This window comes from Crocodylus siamensis, chromosome 1 (genome assembly GCF_052110815.1).
Source record: "Crocodylus siamensis isolate JL-2025a chromosome 1, ASM5211081v1, whole genome shotgun sequence".
Lineage (NCBI taxonomy): Eukaryota > Metazoa > Chordata > Crocodylia > Crocodylidae > Crocodylus > Crocodylus siamensis.
The window spans coordinates 43260650-43281248 of NC_143395.1; the positions used below are offsets into that span (position 1 = coordinate 43260650).

Sequence of the window (20599 nt, forward strand, 5' to 3'; positions counted from 1 at the left end):
CTGAGAAGGAAAGTTGTATCTAGTTTGAGATTGGGGTACAAGACTTGTTTTTTTCTTTGATACCTCAGAAGGGATAATCACTTCAGCAAATGAACTAGGCTGATGGTGAAAGAATCACTTAGGATAAGAGAAAAACTGAGGCAAGATTACTGCAGTGCCCCATCATCCTGTGAGGGGTCAGGTTCTGGGATTGCTTTACGCAACACTGCTGTACATCAGAGACTGTTCTGGCCTGTTGTTTATTAGATCATTTCATACACTACAGCTGTACTACATGTATAAGTGAGGTCCTTTGGGGGCACAAACCTCATTGCTTCCTGACTCAGTCCCAGAGTTCAGCTTCTAATACCATTTTGTAACTCTTTCTTGTAATTTATATTCTGATGGTGCCTGCAATACCTCTCTCCAAATGGACAGGAATATGCATATACAGTCACTGCTCCTAACCAATCTTTTATTTCAACATTTTATCAGGAACTTAGCATGTATTAAAACAAACTGGAATCAGAGTACAAAGATTAATCAGAAGGTTTTAGATCACTGGGTTGCAATTATTTTTAATGTCAGTGGTAAGCCACCTATCCACTTCTAAATGTTCCCAGAGGATAGAACTTGGCATTTAGCCTTCCTTTAAAATTTTCATCACAGTTGCCACATATTTGTCATCAGGCTGGGGTTTCCTCTGACTTCCAGGCTGCAGGAATTTCTTAATTGTTGGCATGTTGCTTATTCTTGTTTTAAAACCCTAAAATGAGAAACAATGCAGAAGTAAGAAAATAACTTACAACAGCTTAAACAGATAAAGCCAACACATTGATTTTGAAGAAACACAGCTCATTATAGAAGTAGAAGAGCTGCTTCACCTCCACTGATATAGGAGATCCTATTATCTTGGCATTCAGAAAAGGAAAATCCATTTCTTTCTTTTAGCAGGGCCCACTGGCTCCAGTAGGCTTTTGCTCTTATCAACCAGAGAAGGAGCAGCTCTCAAACTTCTGAGGCTGAAGATAAATGGAATGTTACAGGCAGTTTGGAAATCTGAATTTTAAAACTCCTTTTTCATTGCTACCACTAATGATGTGAGCTGGCTTGGTGTAGGCATTTTAATTGCCATATTGTGTACACCTGCAAAGACAACATGGTTATCTATCAGCCCTATCCAGAGTTAATGTTCCCATTCTGTCTAGAAGGTAGAAATACCCTGAAAATTCCTAGTAGAACACCTTTTCCAAGGCTGAATCTAATGCAAATTTCAAGCATATGGAAGTCACTAAGTTTAGGTGAGCAATTTTGATCACAGGGGGTGCCTATACACATGCAAAGAGGTTGTTCCAGTGTGCTGTAATTATAGCATGTTGGAGCAGACTTGATTAATCAATTAATATAATGCTGGTAATTACTGCACTCCAGCAGACTCCAGCATCATGTGTATCAGCATAGGGGCACTTTAACTAAAGCTCATTAAAAGTGCCCCGCCACCATTTTTTCAACTGATACACGTGATGCTCTGGATGCTTTAATCGGAGAGGCTCTTGGATCCACTCCAATTAAAGCACCCCCACCCACACACCTGGAGCATGTGTATAAAATGCCCAAGGGGCACAGACAGAAGTGACAGTTTTTACCCAATCTAGCCACAGAAGGTGATCTATAGCTGTGACCAAACACAAGTTCATGGCTGCAGACTGCTTCAACTTTGGCCAATCAAGTGAAAATCTGACCCCCCCACTGCATGAAGGGTCAGATGAAGCCATTTCAAAACAGAATGTCTTCTGCAGCTTCTGTCTGCCTGCCTGCCAGCCTGTTGCTGTTTTCAGCATGGGAGGGGGGGAAAGGAAGCAGAGGAAGTTTGGTCTGGGGGTCTGGGGCGGGTGTATTGGAGCCCAAGGTGAGGGAGCTCCAATTCACTCAACCCCACCCTTCAGCACTGGCTGGGTAATCCCTAGAATAAGCTCTCTTTCCCCCACTCCTATTCTGAAAACTTTGCAGCCTCGCAGGGAGAAAGGGCCATTACTAGGGGAAATGGGCTGCAGGCTACAGCCAGCACCTAGATTCCTCTCCCCGCTGGGACCAACAGTGAACTTCTGTTTGGTCCAGGGCATCATTATAATTCAGAAACACTTCCTGCAAAGTGTTCTCAGTTACAACATGGAGCTGCACTTCTGTCTGCACCCTACATTCTCATCTGGCTTCAGAATTAAACACTTGCTGACTCAGTCTGTCTCCCTTCCTTCCTTTAGAAGGTTAACCAGAGGTGACAGGACATGAAAAAAGATGTTTAAAAGTTGGGATGCAGTAAGCATTGATTCCAGAGAATACTTCTCCACTTGGTGGTTGGGGATTACCCTTGTAATTCATGGCCTGGTAACCATGTGGACAAAAGTCTCTGATAGGCAGTAGTGTGGTACTAGCACCAGATGCCCTTGCACCAGTCAAATGGAAGTAATTAAGTAGTAGTGCATAAGGGGGTGCTCTGTAGATGACCAACACTGGGCACCAAAATGCCTGGCTGCAGCTGTGCTGGTAGGACTGCCTCATTCCACTTTGAAGTACAATATAATAGAATGATGCATCTCATTTCAGGCTTACACTGGAGATGCTTAGATTTAAAGCTAGCCAGTTACAAACTTGGAATTATTATGGTTAGTTGTGTAATTGTTTGCTTTGGATTTCAGGTAAAGTACTTAGACTACACAGCCTGAGGGAGCAAGAAAATGTGCACAGGAACAGCATCTGCAACCCAGTCTGAATTAATTGGCACCCAGCTGCTGCATTACCAGTGAACTTAGCCTGCTTCTTCCCATCAGAGAACATCTGAGGCCAGTAGATCTTTGCTATGTGCAATTTATGTAGACCCTCCCTCAGGCCTGCTTGCCCTTGGCTCTACAGCCTGCAGTATATATGGAGACCCTCTGATCCCTGGTCCAACTCCAGAACAGAAATGCAACACAGCTGCACTGTCTGATACTGCAGTATATGCAGAGGAACCCCAAGAATCTCACCCTTAGTTATTCATAGATAGGTTCATAGATATTAGGGTCAAAAGGGACCTCAGTAGGTCATCGAGTCCGATCCCCTGCCCTGGACAGGAAAGAGTGCTGGGGTCAGACAACCCCAGCTAGATGCTTGTCAAGTCTCCTCTTGAAGACCCCCATGGTAGGGAGAGCACCACCTCCCTGGGAAAGCCATAATATTAAGTCATATTAAGCTTCGAGTATTAAGGATTATGTCATTAACTCTACTGAGGTTAAACCCTACTGTAAAATAAGCCACAGAAAACATACTGGGGGTAATTCTAATCTAAATTATATCACCCTAACCCTAACAAGATTTAATATTTATCCTGGGGTAACTCTTGAAGGACAACCATATCCGGGCTTCACTGGGATGATACAAAAATACAGAAGGGCAGCAGCACCCCTCTGCAAGCCGCACAGGTGCTGCACAGCTCGCTGGATGTGGGGGAGAAGGTTGCACACAGCAGCTGGTGCCACCACCACCCACCACCCTGAGCTGCTGCTGCTCTGCATCCGGCCACACGGCACCTCCCCACCCCGCCCAGCTGCTGGGGGTATGCTTATTAAAAAAGGTTGAAAACCCCTGCAGTAGTGTTTCCAGATGAGATCAGAACCAGCCCAGGTGTCCTTTGAAATGAGCATCTGGAAGTCTTTGTTCAAGGCAAGGTCATTGAACTTTAATAGGAGAAATACCTGTAACAGAGGAAACTCAGAAAGCACAGTGGGATCTTTCTCTTCTACCATTAGAATAGCTTCAAGCAGGTGTACATCTGCCCAACTGAGCTGGTTACCAACAAGAAACCCCTGGCCATGCTGTTTCAAAACCTATAGAATACAAGGCAATACACATTATAGGTACAACTGGAAATACAGTTAACTGAACATAAAGAATTACAAGGTCATACTCTTTGGAAGAAACTTTTGCATGGGATTTCAAAAGTGACACAGTGACTGTTTGGGACTTATGCTCCTATGTCATGTTAGTACTCCTGACATGCCCACTATTAAAATACAAAACCTTAGCACTAATTGAAATGTTTGTACTTAACAGACTAAAAGCTTTTTTTGTTTCTATTAACAGTGGAAATCTCTGGTGACTGAAACATAGATGCACACTGAAGTAAAATATTTGTATTAGCTAAGAAATAGGAGGCGTAGGGATTATGGATATCAGGAAACATATAAATGGCCAAGTGATGGTTATAGTTGAACCAGAGACACCCTAGAAAATGAGATTTTAATTTTTAAATTCAAATGGCCATCAGACTTGTTTGGCATATGGAAATTACTTAATTTAATTTATGGAGAATTCCATGAGGTTCATCAGCATATTACTGTTTTCCATCCAAAGGAGATTTAATACTACAGACATTATAAAATGAAAAATGTTAATTGTGTGGTTGATAAGGATCTATTTTGTTTTAGTTTTGGAAAAGACATCTTCAAAAAGTATGTTTTTTATTTTTCTTTACATTTGGGAAGTTTATCTTTGTATATTATTTTTCATTCTTGTACTGAAAATGTTCAATTAAATGAAATATGCTCTGAACATGACTGAGCATTAACCATTTCTCTCTAGGCAAAAATTCAGTGTCATGTTCATACATATATTTTAGTGAAAACATAAAGTAAGCAGTGAAACTAATATAACTTTTATCAGTTCTTGCGTGTTTTGTAGAAGGTTTTCAAATATTATAGTGGTGGAGACGTAAGAGTACACTGAGGAAGACTTACATCTCAATATTTTCACCTGTAAATGACTTCATAGAACTGAAGGTTTGCAGCTTGAAAAGGCTCCACATCACTGAAATGTTATAATTTTAGGGATAGTGTTTGCAATACCCTTAGTAATCCTGAATCAGATCTATGTGTCAATAGAGTATTTACCCACAAAATGCATGAGCAATGAATACAGAGGTAGTCCTTTATCTTGTGAGTACATTATAACCTGTCTCTACAATAAAAGCTGCCATTGTATGGTTTACCTTAGTATAAAGAAGGATTCTAGTATGGTCTTTCTTCCATTGAAGTCAATGAAAATATTGTTACTGACTTCACTGGAAGCCCTAAATGAGGATTTTTTTTTTTAAGTAACCAAAGGACTTGAAAAATCTCAGGGCAATGGGTAGCTTACTTATTTTTGTTATGTTGAAAATTTCACCTGAATATTCAAACAATTCAAGAGTCTTTAAATTCAAGGATTCCTCAGATTCCCTCAGTCCCACTATCTTTAACTAGCTGGCTAGATACTGAGCACATCACAAGGTCAGGGGTCTGTGGATTTTCCACTGGCTTCCACTGAATTCCAAGGAGTTTTACTACTAATTTAAACATGAGCATAATTATGCTTGTACTCTGTGCTTGGGAAAATCCTAGCCTAAGCCTATATGCCTGTTTCTTGAAGCAGATGATTGGACAGGAAAGCAAACTGGGATTTAGCTGTGTAATTCCCACTAATTTCAGCTGCAGCTACCAGACTAAATCATTTGCAGTCCGCTTTGTATGTTTACCCCTCTCAATTACGGGGCTACTTCTTTCCCAGGTATCTCTCTAAAATTGGGGTTATTCCATTTCCTGGCTTTAAACTGAAAATAGTTAATTTCACACACAAGTATTTGGACTAGTGCCTCCCCTGTACGTTTCTGCAGTCATTACAGTGCCATTACTTCATTCTCATTTACCTTTTCATAGGCTGGGAAGTATCGGTTTTTGGCTTTCTCAATGATTAAGGGAAGATTCTTTTCTTTTGCCTCAGGCAGAGAGAAAGGAAGTGTTAAGATCATTTGCATGAGGTCCGTTGTTCCTTCCACATATGTGTCAATGCTGTGGTGGGGGAAAGAAAAGAACACGTATGAATTAGATCAGATATTTCAAGCAACTGATGAAATGTAACTGTTTACAAATAACAACTTTATATAATCTGTCTTGTTCACTGTAAGTGGCAGCATAGGAGGAAATAGTATTAAACTTCAGCTAAGCAGCTGTAGATCAAATTTCATGAAAACCTTAAAGACCAACTCTTAAAGAACAGTACGTCAATGGTACAGGATTGCCTCAGAAAGTTGTAGAATCTCATTCACTGGAGATCTGCAAGAGTAGATATTTGACTGTGACAGTTTAGGAATAATGAATCCTGCCTGTAGGGGAGTGGATTCGAAGATCTTTGATTCAGACACCCTTCCCTTTCCTCCCCGTCCCCACCCCCCCAATGTTCATTACAGTTTTATAATCAAAAGGAGGGGTTACGCTACAAGGCTCGCTCCTTCAGGTCCTTCCCATAGAGGTTGTGTTTCCCTGCTATGTAGCTGAGAATGGCTCTGGTCTGCACCATCTTCATCCCATCAATATCCACCAGTGGAACTTGATCAAACAGGAGGTCTCCATCTTTAGAAAAGAAAGTTCAGTGTATTGTTACTTAGTCAAAATGGAACTAAAAAAAAAGTCTTAGCTTTTAGTCCATTTCCTATTGTATTTTAGAAGATCTTTGATTTCTCCCAGAACACTAACATTTGATGCAGTAAAATTCATGTTGTGGAAAAGATTAATCTCAGCTACTCTGCAGCTAACCTCTAGAATAATAAATTTACACTTTATGAACCCATGATTACAGATGTTTCCTGCCAGGAAGAGTGCAACAAAGAAGCAAAAAACTGTCCTCAAAGAAGCAAAAACTCCTGATTTAATTTAGTGCAGGATTAGGCCCAATGAGACATTTGTTATTATACGTCCTAATATACTGCATTTGCTATAAATACATCTTGGATTTAACAGGACATTCTGTCTATTTTCCTCTGCTCACAGCACTTATAATATTTAATTAACCTAAGATAAAAAGGTTCTGCAGCTGTTGCATATTAAACAGTTGTTTAGTTTCACAGCATAGTAAATTATGAAAAATTAGCATCCAAATTCATTTTCAGTAAACACTTGTGTAGAAGTAAGGTGTCTTCAGTTTCTGAGGAATCCTGTTTGAAAAGGAATCTTTGCTTCTATTCTTGCAAGAAAGGAAGCAATCATCAGCCTTCAGGAGACGGTTTCAGGCTGTTAATCTTGTGTGAATGGAGGAATCTTTCTGCAGGCCACAAAAGAGCCCCTTCTGGCTAGTTTTATGCAGCCCTCCCCATGCTGATGGTTTAGACCATATTCTGAGGCCTCTAGAAGAAGCCAGGGACTGGAAAGGGACCCAAGCATAGATGGTATCTATACACGAACAGGAGGGCTAGTCCAATGCGCTGTAATTAAAGTGTGTTGGAGCAGACTTGATTAATCGAGTCTGCTGGAGAATGGTAATTAGTGTGCTCCAGCAGCCTCCTGCATCTTGTGTATCGGTGTCCCCATGTTTAAAAACGGCAACAGGGGTGCTTGAACTAAAGCTTGTCAGACGAGCTAGTTCAAGCACCCTCACCACCATTTTTAAGTGCGGGGATGCTGATACACAAGACACTGGGGTGCTTTAATTAGAGCGACTCTGAGCACCGCGGTAATTAAAGTGCCCCCCTCTCCCACCAGAGCATGTGTAAAAGTGCCCCTAGGTAGCAGTGTTCTGGTTTCTACTCTAGTCATCTGCATTCTCTCGCCGTTGAGGATGATTGTTTTCTATGGGTCCAAGAATAGCTGACAAGGGCAATCGAGAATCAAAAGGTTCTAGTGCAACTTGGGCACATGTGTGCATGTGGAGTAGGTGGCTCTGGAGTCTTGATTCAGCCCCTGACATGCAGTTGCTGCTGCTCCCACTTTTCTATCTCCTGTTGTTGCCTACTCTAGCAACTAAGCAACTAAAAGTCAGGTGTTGGAAAGCTAAATGCTGTGATATCTAACTCGTTTTTTAGGCAGAGTCTTCCCTCAATTTCCTTTGAGGGCCTTCTGACTCCTGCAGGCTGTATGGTTTTAAAATCAGCATTAACACCTAATCATTTCTCTGCTGCTGGAAAAATCGCTTTTCTATAAAGCCCCAACCCCCAGTGAGTGGCTGTAGCTGTGGTAGGTGTTGGTTGTAGCCATGTTGGTCTAAGGACTAACTCTGGTGCAGTTCCACTCTTTTCTTCTCCCCAGGCTAGATTCATTCAGGTGCTGACTGATCTTAGCAATCAATCTATTCATGCAAGTGAAGCAGGGCACAGAAAGAGATACATAAGCATGTCAGAATGACACTGACAGTTCATAAATCTTAGTGAAATTTGTGTTTAGCAGATTTCCCAGATCATCACCTCAACTAGTATGTGCCCATTGCAATGAATTATACCGTTTTAGCCCAGGGCATTCAAGCAAGAATCAGTCTTGAACTGTGGGAGATTACTGAGACACTCTTCCAAGAGCATTCATTTATTTCCTTCTCAAATAATACCTATTGCATCCACCCTCCTCAGTAGAACAACTACAGATCAGGTCCAAACACAATATACAGTACAAACAGAAATCAAACATCTTTTTATTTACTAATGGTGTACAAGACAAAACTTGCTGTTGCATTATGAGAAAAAAATGAGAGGATTAAGCACAGGTTTATACCAGTCCAGCCCCACCTGCACATACATGTGGAGGAGGCCTACATAATACAGAGTCTCTTCTAAACTGCAGACTCATAAATCTCCCTCTTTGCTGCTAAGCTACCTCTTTTCAATCAATTTAGTATCTTAGCTTGCCTTTCCGACGTCTTTTCATAAATGTCCAGTTACCATCCCCAGATCTACATAAAACATTGATTTCTTGATCCATCTCAACAAGCCCTCCCCTCTGCTCCTCACCAGAGATGTCATCACCATCCTCCTAGGCTCTATACAGCACAATACAGATCAGATAGGGAAACCTGAACAGTGCAGCCACTGGAAGCAGTATAGCCATGTTAATGAGGTTTTCCACCTGAGCTGTGTTGCTTCCAGTGCTTTGAAGAAACTAGCTCAGAGTTCCCTATATACCATGTGCTCTCTACAGGGCTAGTAACCCAGGCATCAACTTTAACTTGGCCCTTTCACTAGACATGCACATTAAACCCTTGCCATTCTTGTCACTTTTTTTTACACAACAGCTCTAAACTCAGCCCTACCTTTTTGATCACACAGCTAAAACCTTAGGTCAGGGGTGTTCAGCCACCAGCCCACAGTAGGAGGTAGAAGGGCAGGATGGCACTTTATAGACCAACTCGTCCAGAGAGGAATGAGCTTCCGTAGGCTACGGCCTACTTTATTGCACCCTTTCAAATATTTGCAAAGTGCTGTCATCCCCCACCACCAATCTCTTTTTCTCCAAGCTAAACAGGCCTAGGTCTCTCAACCATTCCTTGTTAAGCTTACCTTCCAACCCCTTTATCATTTCTATCACCTGCCTCTGGAAACTGTCAATTTCTCCATAGCCTTCTTAAACCCTGAGCCCAGAACTGTCACCATACCACTGATGAGGCCTAACCAATGCCAAGTACGCTAGTACCATTACTGCCTGCATCTTACACATTGCTGACTCAGGTTGAGCCTGTGACCCACCCAAATCCCCAGTGCTACTAGCCAGTTACTTAGAAAAAGGCAAACTACCATATGAAGGATCTCATTTAGATATGCCTGAGGTCTTGCTACAAATGGATCTTGAGCTTGTTTGGAGGTTCTAGCAGGGAAGCACAGCTATCATATTCCCTTGACCAAAGCATGGTGCCATTCTATCTGGAAGGTCATCCTCCTTGACCAAGCATGGAAGCTTAAGTCTTACCTTGAATTAACTTGAGATACTGCTCTCTTGTTTCCAAAAAAACCTCCTCAAACTAGAAAACAAAAGAGACGAAATGCATTACAATATTACATTCCAAATAGACTGTTAGCACATGACCACCTCATGATCACATGGCAAAACAGAGCAGTATATCAACCATAGCACAATAATTAAAAGGCAGTGAGCCACCTTCTCAATGGTTTTCTCCTGCTGAGCAGGGAAAGTACAGTATTGCCCTTCCTGGTCCCCAGATTCTGGGCCCAGTCTCCCAGCACAGGTCAGGGTCTAAAGGAACAAATGTGGTTAACCTCTGCTCTTTCTGTATGATGTCCCATAAATAAGCTAAGTACAGGCAGACATATCATATCAGTATATATCAGAGGAGCAAGGGAAACAAGTGATTCCCTTCGAACTCATGCTGGAAAACAAGGAGTCAGCTACATCCTGTATCACATGTACATTATAACTGGGATGTTAGTGCCATGACCTGAAGGTATCTTTATAAGAGTGGAAACTCAAGCTAATTTCTGAATTTTGTAATGCTCTCTGAATTGCTAAAGGGGTTTATAAAACCTCAAACTCCACTGGCATTGCCCATCCTGAACTTTAACCATTAAAAATAATGTACTGAATGGGCACATCTACACAAGACGCTACTGCACAGTAGCAATGAGCTACTATGCAGTAGCTAGTTGCTACTGTACAGTAACGTTGCCAGGCACTAACCATGCGGTGATGATATATATTGCTCAGTAGTAAGCAGCTACTGCACAGTAACATCGGAAAAAACCCATACAGTGATGGTACTACACAGTAACACTGGTTACTACACAGTTATTTAGTACAGTATTTGCAAAAGCAAGTACTAAATGACTGCACAGTAACAACTATGCAGTCCACCATGTAGACATGGCCAATGATACCTACATTCAACCTACTGGCCAAAGTGACTACCATGGCCAGGATTTGAGAGCCAGCTGTTATATATACAAATGTTTGGTTGATCATTAATGATTCAGAGCATGAACAACCCTTTCAGTCAGTCTGGAGTAACTTTTTTCCATGGGCCTGTGTTATATAGAATGTCCAATTGGAGGATCACAGTGCAGACTAACCTCCACACCAGCTGCTGCCAAAAGCCACCGTACTGATTCCATTCGACCTCTCCCATTGAAGTATGTAAGTTTAGGTTTCCCTGACATGCTCCCACGTTTCAGATTCCTGAACAAACATTAAGCAAAGAAGAACGATTCTCAAATGTCAGTGTAAACAAAGATTTTTGGGGAGAGGAGTGGGATAGGGTATGTGTGTCAGACTCATGCAGCGTGCCCAACCATTTGGCCCCACAGGCTGGATGAGCAGTGCCAGGTCAGTACATGAGCTAGATACAATCCACAGGTGGATTCCCACCACATGGAACTTGGAAATTAGGCAATGGGGAGAGGTGACACTGTTAATTGCCAGTGCTCTCCCACAACCAAATTCCTGGACCCAAGGGAGCAGTACAGACCAGAGATCTGACTCCCTGGGCCAGATCTCATACTGATAAAGTATAATTTTTTGCACCATACTAGCATGCCACAGAACCCTTTGTCAAAAATGTCTGCTCTTTGTTCAGAGGGAAGAAGCAGCCGGAGAGAAAGAAGGAGAAAAGGCAGCCGGAGAGAAAGAAGGAGAAAAGGCAAGACATGGAAAGGAAAGAACTGAATAAGATAAGAAGAACCCAAGGTTTTTAACTATTTCCTTTAGTATAGTTATGTCCTGTATTTTCAAAACTCTCTCACATAAAGATTTCTCCTTGAGCTATCTGTTGGGTTACCTATAATTGCTCTAATTCTGCAGCTGATTGTATCCTTCTGCTGATTTAAAAAAAATAGGTTGCCTACTTGCAAACTTTATCTTTATTTTTAAAAGAGTTTAAGTCTTATAATAGGATAAGGAGCTGTGAATAAGGATCCCATGCACTAAGAGCCTCAAGGGGAGAAAATGCCGTTGTGGGAGTTGCCAGCCATAAAACCTGTCAGAGAAACCGCAGAATGATTTTGCTGAGACACACCTACTAATGCCTTGCCTTTAGGTGAGACACAGTTAACTGATCAAATTAGAAATGGTTTGCTGTGGTTGCAATTTATATTGGTAGACTGCTTTTGCCAGTGTAGAAAGAGGCTACAGCAGAAAAAGCATGTTGATCCTGGGACAGCTGTGTCTAGGGTGTCTTTACATATGCTGTGGGGGGAGGTAGGAAAGGGCACTTTACAGCAGCTCTTGGGAACTGTTCTAATTAAAATGCTTGCAGTGCCTCATGTATTCAGCATCTCTGTGCTTCAAAAGGCAGTGGGGGTGCTTTAACTAAAGCTTGTTTGATGGGCTTTAGTTAAACCACCCCCAGCACCATTCTGAAGCAGAGATGCTGAATACATAGAATGCCAAGGCTGCTGGAGCATATTAATTAGCGCACTCCAGCAAATTCAAATAATCGAATCTGCTCCGACATGCTAATTAGCACGCACAAGGGCATGTGTCTGGCATGTGTATAGCTGCCTTATATTAGAGGCTTTTGCTGGGATAAAATCATTTGCAGGTGGAGTGGGGAGAAAATAACACACATCTTGAAGCGAAATGACACAGATCAGGGGTTTTCAACCTTTTTAATAAGTGTACCCCTTCTGAGGTTCACCTCCTTTACCCCCTTGCATTTTTTTCTTGTTTTTAGGGAGAGGGGAAGATTGAGGCCCCTGCAGTTCAGGAGGGAGCAGGTCTGGGGCAGGTGCTGCACAGCTGGGGGGGGTAAGGTGCGGGATGGAGCCATGACTGGCTCATCTGGTGTGCTGTGACCAGTGGGGTTCCTCAAGGCCCTGTTCCTAGGGCCTATACTTTTCAACATCTTCATCAATGATGTAGACATTGGTATCAGAAGTGGGCTGGCCAAGTTGACCAACACCAAACTCTGGGGTAAAGCATCCACACCTGAGGACAGGAGGGTGATCCAGGCAGATCTTGACAGGCTCATGAAATGGACAGATGAGAACCTGATGATGTTCAACACCGAAAAATGCAATGTTCTCCACCTTGGGAAGAAAAACCTGCACCATGCTTATAGGCTTGGCAGTGCTATGCTGGCTAGCACTATGGATGAAAAGGACTTGGGGGCCATGATTGACCACAAGATGAACATGAGCTTTCAGTGTGATGCTGCAGCTAGTAAAGCGAGAAAAATGCTGGCTTGCATCCATAGATGCTTCTCAAGCAAATCCCAGGACATCATTCTCCCATTGTACTTGGCCTTGGTGAGGCTGCAGCTGGAGCACTGCATCCAGTTTTGGGCTCCACAATTCAAAAAAGGATGTGGAGAAGCTTGAGAGAGTCCAGAGAAGAGTCACGCACATGATCATGGGTCAGGAAAACAGACCTTATGACGAGAGGCTGAGAGGCATGGGACTCTTCAGCCTGGAAAAGCGCAGGCTCAGGGGTGATCTGGTGGCCACCTATAAGTTATCAGGGGTGCTTATCAGGATCTGAGGGAATGTCTGTTCACCAGAGTGCCCCAAGGGATGACAACATCAAATGGTCACAAACTCCTCTGCGACTGATTTGGGCTGGATATAAGTTTCATAGTTTCATAGTTTGTAGGGTCGGAAGGGACCTGAGCAGATCATCTAGTCCGACACCCTGCCATGGCAGGAAACAATACTGGGGTCAAATGACCCCACCAAGATGTTCATCTAACCTCCTCTTAAACACCCCCAGGGTAGGAGCCTGCACCACTTCTCTTGGAAGCTGGTTCCAGACCCTAGCCGCCCTGACCGTGAAGTAGCGCCTCCTGATATCTAACCTAAATATACCTTCTTCCAGCTTGTGACCATTATTCCTGGTCACTCCTGGCAGTGCTCGGGGAAACAGTGACTTCCCCAATGCCTGCTGGTCCCCCCTGACTAGTTTATAACAGGCCACAAGATCCCCCCTCAGCCTTCTCTTTTGGAGGCTGAACAGGTTCAGGTCCTGCAGCCTGTCCTCATAAGGCCTGCCCTGTTGTCCCCTGATCATACGAGTGGCCCTCCTCTGGACCCTCTCCATGCTGTCCACATCCCTCTTGAAGTGCGGCGCCCAGAATTGGATGCAATACTCCAGCTGCGGCCTGACCAGTGCCGCATAGAGGGGGAGGATCACCTCCTTGGACCTCCTCAAGATGCATCTGTGGATGCATGGCAAGGTGCGGTTGGCCTTCCTTACTGCCTCTCCACACTGCCGGCCCATGTTCATCTTGGAGTCAATGATGACCCCCAGATCCCTTTCTGCCTCCGTGCTGATAAGAGGGGAGTTCCCCAACCTGTAGGCATGGTGCCGGTTGTTCCTCCCGAGGTGCATCACCTGGCACTTGTCTGTGTTGAAACCCATCCTATTCTCGTCCGCCCACCCTTGTAACCTGTCGAGGTCTGATTGTAGCCTGTTGCATCCATCCAATGTACCCACGTCCCCCCACATCTTAGTGTCATCAGCAAATTTGAACAGGGTGCTTTTTACCCCCTCATCCAAATCGCTGATGAAGATGTTGAACAGTGCGGGCCCGAGGACCGAGCCCTGCAGAACCCCACTGCCCACGTCTTTCCAGGTTGAGAAAGACCCATCCACTACCACCCTCTGGGTGCAGCCCTCCAGCCAGTTGGCGACCCATTTGACTGTGTGGGTGTCTACACCACAGCCCCCCAGTTTCTTAATGAGAACAGGGTGAGAGACAGTGTCAAAAGCCTTCCAGAAGTCCAGGAAGATTATATCCACTGCTACCCCTGCATCTAACGATCTGGTGATCTGATTGTAAAAGGCCACCAGGTTGGTCTGACAGGACCTTCCACTGATGAACCCATGTTGGTTGCCCCTAAGCATGCAGTCTCCTGCTGGCCCCTCCTGGATGTGTGCCAGCATAATTTTCTCAAACAGCTTGCCTAGGATCAAGGTGAGACTAACCGGCCTATAGTTTTCCGGGTCCTCCTTCCTGCCTTTTTTGAAGATGGGGACCACATTGGCCCTCTTCCAGTCCTCCGGTACCTCACCAGAGCACCACGAGTGCTCATAAAGTTGTGCCAGGGGACTTGCAATGACCCCAGCCATTTCCTTTAGAACTCTAGGGTGGAGATCATCCGGACCGGCTGACTTGAATATGTCCAACCCCTCCAGAAGCTCCCTAACTAAATCCTCGCTAACCCGTGGCCCAGGTTTGCCTCCCCCGGGGCCCGAGGGGGGCCCTGCAGGGAGGTGGCTGTTCTGGTCCCTACTTAGGAAGACGGAGGCAAAGAAATCGTTAAACATGTTAGCTTTGCCATCTGGTGTGACGACCAAGTTACCCATGTCATCCTGCAAGGGCCCCACATTACCCGGGACCTTCTTTTTACCCCCAACGTATTTAAAGAACGACTTCTTATTGTCCTTAATCTGGGAAGCTAGTCCCAGTTCCATCTCTGCCTTGGCCTTCCTAACTGCCCCCGTACATCCCTGAGCAACTACAGAATAGCCCTCCCTGGTGATGACCCCTTCTTTCTACTGGGTATAAGCCTCCTTTTTAGCAAGGAGACATTCCCGGATTCTTTTGGTGAGCCACAGAGGCTTGTGTGCTCTCCTGCTCCCTTTGATCCTCGTTGGGATTACCTTCCTTTGGGTTTGGAGGATCATCTCCTTAAGGAGCGACCACTCTCCTTGGACACCTGGCTCCCCTCCCCCCCGGGACCTCAGCACTTCTCCAACTATCCTCCTTAGCTTGTTGAAGTCTGCCCTCCTAAAATCTAGGGCCGCTGCCTTACTGCATGCCTTTGCCACCTTGCACTGGATGGTGAATTCCAGCAGGCGATGATCGCTGTCGCCCAGGTGGTCGAGCACTCGCAGCCCCCTCACCAGGTCATCACCCATGGCCAGCACTAGGCCAGACCAAACAGCACCCACAACTACAGCCCAGACCGACGAGCGAAGCAATCAAACAGGTAAGAGAGAGGGGCCAGGGTAACGTTGGGACTAGGGGGTCAGTACACACACCCACAGGAGGCCTCAAATGCCTCTACACAAATGCTCATAGTATGGGCAACAAGCAGGAGGAACTCACCCTCCTGCTGGCTGACACCAGCCCAGACATAGCGGGGATTATGGAAATGTGGTGGGATGAAACGCATGATTGGGCGGTCAATGTCAAGGGCTATAGGCTGTACAGGAGGGACAGGATAGGAAAGAGGGGTGGGGGCGTGGCGCTCTATATTAAGGAGGAATACACATCCTCATTAATTAGCAAGAAGCCAGGGGAGGGGCACTCTGAAGTGCTTTGGGTTAGAGTACAAGGCAGTTGAGGGGAAAGGGACTTAATGGTGGGAGTCTACTACAGACCTCCCAACCAGGGTGAAGAGCTTGACCAGGAATTCTTGGGTCAGCTCACAGAGCTAGTGAAGGCTAAGGATGTAGTTGTCATGGGGGACCTGAATTTCCCGGACATCTGCTGGGAAGAGCAGTCAGCCAGGTCTGAACGCTCACATAGGTTCTTGGCCAGAGTGCAGGACCTCCATCTAACCCAGGAGGTGCACAGCCCCACCAGGGGGGATGCCTTGTTGGACCTAGTGGAAGAACTTCTTTACTGTCCGAGCCCCCAAGGTTTGGAATAGACTGCCACCGGAGGTGATTCAAGCACCTACTTTGAACGCCTTTGAGACACATTTGGATGCTTATCTTGCTGGGATCCTATGATCCCTGCTGACTTCCTGCCCCTGAGGCAGGGGGCTGAACTCAATGATCCTCTGGGGTCCCTTCCAGCCCTAATATCTATGAAATCTATGAAAATCTGGGCTGTGTGGTGAGGGGGGACGGCTCCCGCCACTGTGCACACCTCAGATAGGCATGGGGGCCGTGTGCCCCCAGATCTGCATGGGGAGGGGTGGAGTGGGGTGGGGCAGGCTGGGCTGCCCCAGTGGTGGGATGGAGTGGGGCAGGGGCAAGGGTTGTCCAGCCAGGGCAGAGCATGGGACTGAGCCATGCAGGAGAGAGGGGAAAGGCTCCCAATACTATGTGTACCCCAGGGAGGGCATGGGGGGGTGTGCCCCTGGATCTGCATGGGATGGAGTGGCCTTTGGCCAGGGCAGCACTGGGGTCTTGCCGGTGGGGGCTGGGTCAGGCTATACTCAGGGTAGGTAGCAGCAGCACTGGGAGAGGGTTGGGTGGGGCTACGGTGAATTCTGGAGTGGATGCAACCCCCACACCCATAGCTCCACTCCCATAGGCCCCCACTTCCACATGCCCCTGGATCTGCATGTGGGGCAGGCTGGGGCTCAGCAGCGCCAGCCTCTTCCCAATGGGGGGTTGGGCCTGGCTGTTCTTAGATGGGCAGCAGCATTGGCAGGGGTGCTATGGGAGGGGCTGCCACCACTCCAGAATTTGCCATAACCCCTTCCACCCCCCCCGTACTGCTGCCACCCACCCCAAGCATTGCCTGACCCAGCCCCCGCCAAGAAGGTGCAGCCCCCGCCCCAGCGTGCCCTGTGCCGCCCCGTGTACCAATCCAGGAGCACACGCCTCCCATGCCCTCCCGAGATGCGTGTAGCAGTAGTGCTGGGAGAGGGGCCAAATGAGGGGAGAGCTCACACGCAGTGGCCACCACCAGCCATTGGCTATTGGCCAGTCAGGAGAACAAGCTGGGGTGGAGGCAGGGAAGCACTGCAATGTGCTGCATGGGGCCAGCGGTGCCTGGCATGCCCCTCCCCCTCTCCCAGGTAAGAGGGGAATGTACCAGGGAGATACTGCCGCCACGTCCCAGGGCACGCTCCATCCCCACCCACCCACCTGCGCGTACCCCAAAGACCTTACTGAGTACCCCTGAGGGTATGCGTACCGTGGGTTGACAACACCTGACATAGATAAATGGAGGCCAAAATGAGGCATTCCATTCCATTCATCTTCAGATATAAAGGGGGTTATCTGAAATCATATTTAGTGCACACAGTTGCTTAGCTCCAGCACAGAGGTGGGTGAGGAGATTGCAAATACCTAATGCCCCTTGTCAGGAACAAGGCATTGTCTCATGACGGAGCAGGGGCAGCCACACTGAGAACTGGTAGATGGAGAAGGCCTAGCTGCGTGTTACTGACAGTGCAATGGGGCCAATTCGGTCAGATGTGGTGGTGTTCATAAAGCTGTTCCCCAAGAACCTCAGATTCCACAAAAAACAGTTTCTTGCTTTGAGGACAGGTAAGAAAAGCTTGAAAATGTAACCTTGCTTTTACCACACTGTCTCAGAAACCAGAGGACAAAAAATAAAATCACCCCACTATTTTAAACTAAGCATAAATTGGGAGAAAGGGTAACCCATAATATCTGAAAGCTGTTTACCATGCCTTGATGCAAAAGGGTGAGTTAAGCCATTTATTTAGAACCAGTGGATCGCTTTCATAAGTGCCCTCATCATAACACTCCTAGAATGTTCTCTAAGCATAGACATCCACGCAGGCTTTTGTTACTGAAAAATGAAGTTCAATGCCTATATGTTCCCAAAGGATGTGATTTGCCCTGAAAATGCATGCTATAGGTGTGGTCTGCCTAGCGGGTCAGGAAGAGGCAGCTAGACTAAGGGCATTTACCTAAATGCCCTCTCAAAAGAGCCTTTTATAAACTCATACAGTTGAAGGTGCTACATCCAAAACTGATTTAAAAAAAAATCAACCGACAAGGCACCTTGAAGCAGTTCTGCTAAGAGTCAAGTAATTTTATTAACAAAACCAAGAGTCCAACTATAAATATACTCTAGGTGCAAGGAAAACAGAAAGGAAAAATCACCACCTCTGTTTCATTAAAACATATTAATTGAAGCAGCTCTTGCCAAACAAAAGAAGGCTAATGCCTACATGTCTAGTTGTTTTTGTGTAAATGTTGTCTGGTGATTGCTGTGAGTGCAATTATCTGCATTGAGCTAGCAGCGAGCCAGTCCTGCATGACAAGTTATCACACTCTCTGAATACTTCTGGTCTTTTGTATCATCTCAAGGCACATGACTATGATATATAATGTACAGGGGCTCATAGGGATAGCGCTCTAACACTGGAAGCCAGAGACACTGTTAAGTGTTTTCAAATGCCAAGTACAATCCTCACAAGGAGCTGTGTGCTGTTCACCCAGATGGAACAAATAGGTTGAAAAATTCCCAATACCATTTTATACAGCTAAGTAGTAACATGGATGATTGCCCAGATTAACACCACACAGAGAGAACCAAATCCACCCTCAATTAATCCAGAAAAGCAGCATCAATTTACTCTGAATTTATACTTGTAACAGAGAAGACAGTTTGATTCCCCATTTTCAGTTGTGAACCTTTCAGTCAAAAATAGCTGTTGTCAGGATTAGGAGCAACCTGATAGAAGGTGTTTTAAATGTTTTTGTTTAACGAGCACCTTCCCTCTATACCAGCCTGAGCATCCTTTCTGCAATAAACTCTAATTCTCTTGTGGTTTTCAGTAGCAGCAATTTTGATAATCAAAGATCAGGAAAAAGCAAATATTTCCAAAGTAAGATCCTCTGCATTCAACAGAAACTAGCAACAGGTTCAAACTTGATGCACATCTTCTGAGACAGAAGGTTTTAGTACTGAAGCTCAGAGCAGGCTAAATCAGCCAGTTTTTATGCTCAGATCTAAAAGGTTGTAGGCTGGCACAGAATCATAGCAAATTAGGGTTGGAAGGCACCTCAGGAATTCATCTAGTTCATCCCCCTGCTCAAAGCAGGACCAGTCCCAACTAGATCATCCCAGCTAAAGCTTTGTCTACCCAGGTCTTAACCTCCAAGGATGGAGGTCATGTTCAATTCTGAAAATCCCCTTCTCTCTTGTTGTCTTCCTTCCCCAGCTGAACAGTGCACAGCACTCCTCATGCAACACTAAACTGTCACCGTTCATTTCTTATCAATATATGCATTTCTAAATTCTTTATACTGCACCCCCCATCTCAGTGAACAACAGTCAAACAGCACTTGACAACCTTTAGTACAGAGACTAAAAATACAGTAAAATGTTTCCAATACCACCAATAGTTTTGTTAGGAAACGAGGCCAACCAAGGTTAAGAATGTAATAATGCAGAGTTCAGTACTAACCTTTTCCAGATCCTGGCTCCCTTGTTTTCTTAACTAGACTAGTCTCTCTTCAGGTTTTGATCCTTTGAAGCTCCTCCTCCACTTGGGGAGCCTCCTCCCATATCCCAAAACAAAGAAAATTGCCCCACTTCTGTTAAAAGGGACACCCCCTAATTAAAAGTTACATTTCCAACTGAAAGTGCTGCTGTATCTATGGTTGTTATAAGTAACACCTAAAATTGAAAAATCTCTCTAATTTTTTAATTTGCTTATTTGATTCAGAGTGCCATGAGTTCCAGTATTTTTTTTGAACATTTAGTCAGCTTGTTCAGTTTAACAGGGTCTTTCACAGCAACAGGGGAAATGTATAGAAGAGTGACCGACAAACCTTTCCAGCTAATAGCTGGAGTTACCCAGTTCAGGTCAGAGGTAAGCAGGCACTAGGATCCAGACACCGCTGCTACTTTTGCTTCCTGCAACAAGGGATCAGTGCCCTCCACCAAATGTCACCGACATCCTCAGGCCAGGTCCAAAGGCTCCATGGACCGGATCTGGCCTGTGAGCCCTGGCTGCCACCCCTTGGTAGAGAAAAACAAAATTGACTACGTTTTGACTTTTTAAAACCTTTGTTCTACAAATATTAAAAACTAAAAGGTGAAAGTGCAAAAATGTGTAATTGTCCCAAGAGCTGAGCATGAAAGACTTGTCAGCAACAAAAACACCCTATCACTAGAGATTGAAACACCACTCCCCATGCTCTTCATGGGATTACGCATTTAAGACTAGCTGTCCCTCTTCCAC

At 45.2% G+C, this 20599-nt stretch overlaps 1 protein-coding gene across 1 annotated transcript; it reads right to left on the reverse strand.

Moving 5' to 3' along the window:
• Window positions 1–338: 338 nt before the first annotated feature.
• On the reverse strand, window positions 339–19860 carry LOC149872752 (glutathione S-transferase A4-like). Its single transcript, XM_090033619.1, has 7 exons — window positions 19820–19860; window positions 10829–10934; window positions 9714–9765; window positions 6269–6401; window positions 5699–5840; window positions 3711–3842; window positions 339–745 (listed from the first exon to the last, which is right to left on the reverse strand). The coding sequence occupies exons 2-7, from the start codon at window positions 10913–10915 to the stop codon at window positions 620–622; spliced, it is 672 nt and encodes a 223-aa protein (XP_089889745.1). The 5' UTR covers window positions 10916–10934; window positions 19820–19860; the 3' UTR covers window positions 339–619.
• Between the last annotated feature and the right edge of the window lie 739 nt (window positions 19861–20599).

Bases quoted from the DNA above. Each gene is read 5' to 3' on its own strand.
- LOC149872752 (XM_090033619.1), bottom strand. From the start codon at position 10,915: ATGTCAGGGAAACCTAAACTTACATACTTCAATGGGAGAGGTCGAATG. The intron at 9,766-10,828 runs GTTAGTCTGCAC...TTTGTTTTCTAG, and splicing joins TGGCAGCAGCTGGTGTGGAG to TTTGAGGAGGTTTTTTTGGA. The intron at 3,843-5,698 runs GTAAATGAGAAT...TGTATTCTATAG, and splicing joins ACTTCCCAGCCTATGAAAAG to GTTTTGAAACAGCATGGCCA.